This window comes from Pieris napi, chromosome 6 (genome assembly GCF_905475465.1).
Source record: "Pieris napi chromosome 6, ilPieNapi1.2, whole genome shotgun sequence".
Classification (NCBI taxonomy): Eukaryota; Metazoa; Arthropoda; class Insecta; order Lepidoptera; family Pieridae; genus Pieris; species Pieris napi.
This window is the reverse complement of record NC_062239.1, coordinates 1,719,677-1,724,252: the sequence shown is the minus strand read 5'-3', so window position 1 is coordinate 1,724,252 and position 4,576 is coordinate 1,719,677. Positions and strand designations below refer to the sequence as shown.

Here is a 4,576-nt window from a genome sequence, read left to right as displayed (position 1 = left end):
ACGTCATCACATTACTAAAATAAATTATTGAATCGTCAAAATTTATATTATATTTATATGTTATGTTTCAATTAAAATCATTAACATAACTTTGAGAGCGCTCTCTAGTCTGTAATTAGCATTATTGTATGAAAACCTGTGTTGTCAATTAATTTATCGTGTTAACGAATACTAATAATACATATATTAATATGGTATTTTATTCAACCAGTCAGGAATTAATTCCTACCCAAATTCGCCCGAAGTAAAAATCAAACTCAATTTCACTTGGAAATTTATCATCGCAACACAAGTTAAAACCCGACGAAACTTTAAACAAGCTAACATAATAAAAAGTATAAAACATGCAAATTGCCGCTGATTTTATTTACAAAAGTAATTGAATAGCTTGGCGAAATGACATTCGCAAGTTGATTTCATGAAAATTACTTTCTACTCCACATTAACTTCGCACCCTAAAAATGGCCGACTTGTATAAAAACTTAGGGCTATAGTCGTTTGATTAAGGGGCATTATACGCGTCCACATCTTCCGTGTTTCTCTAATCTAAATTGAATTAGGGTAATACATATTTATCATTAATATGACAATTGACCAATTCATATAACTAATAATATAAAATGAAAATTTCTTTAAAGACCAATTTGCGCGCCATGTGTGTGGCAGAATATGCGAACTTACGATTGTACCACCTTACACATTTTTGTACCATATTATTGCAATAAATAAATAAATAATAATTATTATTTTACATATTCATTTTTATTTTAAATTATATCAGACCTACAAAGAAATGTTACATTTTGCTATACCACATACAGACTGTTTACCAGAATAAAAACCTTAGTATCTATTAATTAAAACTAAATGCAATTGGTCCAGTCATTTTCAAGTTTTAGTAACATATTTTGAGATTTATTTTCTACTAAATTTGCTCAAATTTGTACTGTACTTTGCCCCTATTTTGCTCTATTCACAAAACGCATACATAAATGATGATCGCAACATCGCTCCATTAAACAAACTACCTTAAATTCTAAAGCAAAATTAATTCAATACCCGCTGTATTTACGCTGTACTTTGTTCGTATAATTGGTGTCGACGAGCGAAGACAGAGACTTAATTTGAAGATTAATATTTAATCCGCTTCGAATGACGAACTCTCCTGTTTAACTTTCAAATATAAATAGAACTCGTTTTATTGTTTTAAAATTTCAATGTACGATATTAACTTAAGCAATTATAGCCCCGTAGCAGATACTTCATTGAGTTTTTGAGACTAAATTTGAGAAATTGTTTTGAGTTGGATCGTACAGGATAAATAATATAGAAATTCCAATTGAAATAATTGTATAACATTGTGTAAAATGTCAAAGTTACAAGTACCAACTTTATCTATACAAAATATTACGAATTTGTTTACACGTATTATTGTGAAAAGCTAATAAACAAATGAATCTTTATTGTATTTAATACATGTTTGAAATAGCAATAACATGCGCTAATCTGTCCGTTATAAATTAAACACTTGGATTAATACATCTTAAATTTAAATCAATTTAAAGTCTGAAGTATTCCACCATACATTCCCTTTTTAAAACAGACTGTAATTGGATCAATAAATAATTCAAGTTGAGCCACGAACTATCTAACAAACGGTGGAGCGTAACAAAGTCACAATTGGGGGCGAACGGGCACAACTGGTATCTCATAAAGATTAAACAGTATACGTACAACCCTCACAGGAACACTTTCATTGAATGCTTGAGAAATGATCGGATTTTTGTATGATGACCATGCTTTAACTTCTGGAGTGGTTTGTACCAATATAAACATTTTTAAACAAGGATATTTTGACACATATTAAAGTTCCTTAGTGTTATAATAAAAGATAAATTAAATCAGTGGCGCTACAACCTCTTTAGATCTTGGTCTCAGATTTCTGAATCTGTTTCAAGATAATTTTTAAATCTAATAGGCAAGTAGGTGATCAGCCTCCAGTGCCTGACACACGCCGTCGACTTTTTGGGTCTAAGACAAGTCGGTTTCCACACGATGTTTTCCTTCACCGTTCGAGCAAATGTTAAATGCGCACATAGAGAAAGTCCATTGGTGCACAGCCGGGGACCTTAGGTATGAGAGTCGCACGCTGCAGCCACTAGGCCAACACTGCTCTTGGCCGTGTCATAAAAGGGTTAATGTAAATGTCAAAGTAACACATCAATTTTTTTTATATCTATCTTATAAGCTTATGATTTCTCTGCTATATAATGTATGTAACTGATACCGCTGAACAACTACTCCAACTACTATCAATTAATTAATTATTCCTTGAAACATTCATACATATTTACAAAAGATATGAACACTTAAAATAGTATATGAAAATAATAATATATTTTTCTCCCAATCTTTGCCACCAACTTCTTATGTATTAAAGCCAATGCTTTAAAAAATACTTTAAAAATAAAATCAATAATTTTCTATGATTTGATTGTATTTTTGGCACTGATTTATTTAAGATTAATTTTATTAGTTACACTGTAAAATGATCACACTTGAAATACTAATGACTTACTACAAATATGCTTCAAGTATTTCACCTTTTATTTCGATAGTGATATTCTTACAAATTATGTTATTGACATAAAATATCTCCAATAATACAAAAGTATACTCACGATAGTTGTAGTACGTTTGAGTCGAGTGTCCCCTTTATTTTGGGATTATCCGCAGAAATGTGCAACATGTCAATACTACGGTCGGCGGTTTGTTGACGATTCGGCTTGTTCACAGCTTTTAAAGGCGATTTCAAAACATGTAATGCTTGCACAGATTGCCATCCTCTTAATTTATATTGTTTTTGTCGTTAACACATTAGCGTTAGATTGAGAGATTGTGTATTACGATCGCTGTTACTCATAAAAGCTTAATTTCAATTAAATTAAACTTTCGATTTATTTTTTATTTTTAGGAGCCAACAGCTTTTATAAATTATAAATTACAAAACCCAATAATTAACAATGGTATGAACGGCCAACTCTAGTAAAATAAAATATGTACTTATAAATATTGGTGTCTGTGCGTACGTATGTGTTTATATGTGTGTGGGTTTGCGTCTGCGTGACTATTTAATAAATTTATTTTTATATAACTTTTGTGAAGGCCTATTAAAATGTCAATCGAGAAAATAAATCATTACATCAGATATACCAATAAATGTCCTAGAAATTTATGTTCCCAATTTTTTTTAAAATAATAAAACAAAAACACATTTTTACCGCTTCAAGCTTTAATAATCTATTTAGCATACAAAACGGAAGACTTAAAACCTCTCTCGGCGTAATCATCCATTTTTCTGTTAGTTATAAACGGGAATCCTTCTTGGCCTGGTAGGACCAGGGGCTTAGATTTTACAACGCGGAAACCGCCTTTTTTTGTCCAATCATTACCACTATACTTGAAATAGTAGTGGGTGCATAAAATTCCAATTGTAATCAACCCCAACTTGCCTGCTATATAGCGATAGTCAGCTGCTCTATTCTCTCCTAAGACTCCGGATAGAACTCCGAAAGTAACATCAAGGGGTAAGCGATACATGCGCCGGATTGGGTTAGTTCTCTCCCTCCAGTACTCCTCAACATAGGCAGGTTCGCATGGGGACAGGATTTGGTCTTTGAGCCACTGCTTCCGCCATTCTCTTTCAGCTTCGGTCATACCAATACATCTCTCTCTTTCCGAGGCAACGCGTCCAGCGATTGGGAATGGTTGTACGCCGGCTGTTTGTGCCATTTTCGGGTTTTTATTTCGACAATGGTTTGACGAAATTGACGGTCAACTGACGTGTATTTTATGCCATAAATACTTTTTATTTGTTATCGATGCTTTTTTTTGTACATAAATATTACGCGTGGTAGTACGCGCATAGGTATACTTAAATTTATGTTATATTATGTACTATACACAAAGCATTTCGACTAGAGTTATCGCTACCTACACGATCCATGCCTAAAATAGATTTGTTCTATTTTTCTGAGTAAAACCATAAAGATAGATAACAATATATTTATTTTACAATACTTTGAAATCTCTAAATTTTTACGTCGTTTTCTTGTCGAAAAATAAAAATTTTGTGAATGAATTTGATAAAAATATTTTTTATTTATATATGTAAGATTACAGAATATACGTTATTAACATACAAAAAACTATGTATGTCTTATTTATAACACTAGTATAGACAACATTTTTTAAGATACGTAATATGTTCCCAAGATTACTGGATAAATAAAAAAATAACTAATAAATAAAATAAGCCATAAACAATACAAAATAGTAAAAAATGTTAAACATACTTTAATACTTTGATTCAAGTACCATAAATAATAGACGTCTGCGAATACGATTAGTTCCATAACAAGTGTGCTATCCTCTCGGGGAAAACAGGGTTAAGGGTAACATCACCATATGGCACTTACAAGGGATAATTATGTATTGCGAATCAGAAATACTCACAGTTGGGGCGGAAAATATGATGAAATTAATTAATCCAAAGCTGTGATTTGTAGAAATTGTG

General features: G+C 31.6%; 1 protein-coding gene across 1 annotated transcript; it reads right to left on the bottom strand.

Annotated features, from left to right (window-relative positions):
- Window positions 1-3,273: 3,273 nt before the first annotated feature.
- On the bottom strand, window positions 3,274-3,838 carry LOC125050536 (NADH dehydrogenase [ubiquinone] 1 beta subcomplex subunit 6-like). Its single transcript, XM_047650444.1, has one exon. The coding sequence runs from the start codon at window positions 3,790-3,792 to the stop codon at window positions 3,301-3,303; it is 492 nt and encodes a 163-aa protein (XP_047506400.1). The 5' UTR covers window positions 3,793-3,838; the 3' UTR covers window positions 3,274-3,300.
- Between the last annotated feature and the right edge of the window lie 738 nt (window positions 3,839-4,576).

Excerpts from the sequence above, each read along its gene's own strand:
- LOC125050536 (XM_047650444.1), bottom strand. The coding sequence starts at position 3,792 with ATGGCACAAACAGCCGGCGTACAACCATTCCCAATCGCTGGACGCGTT.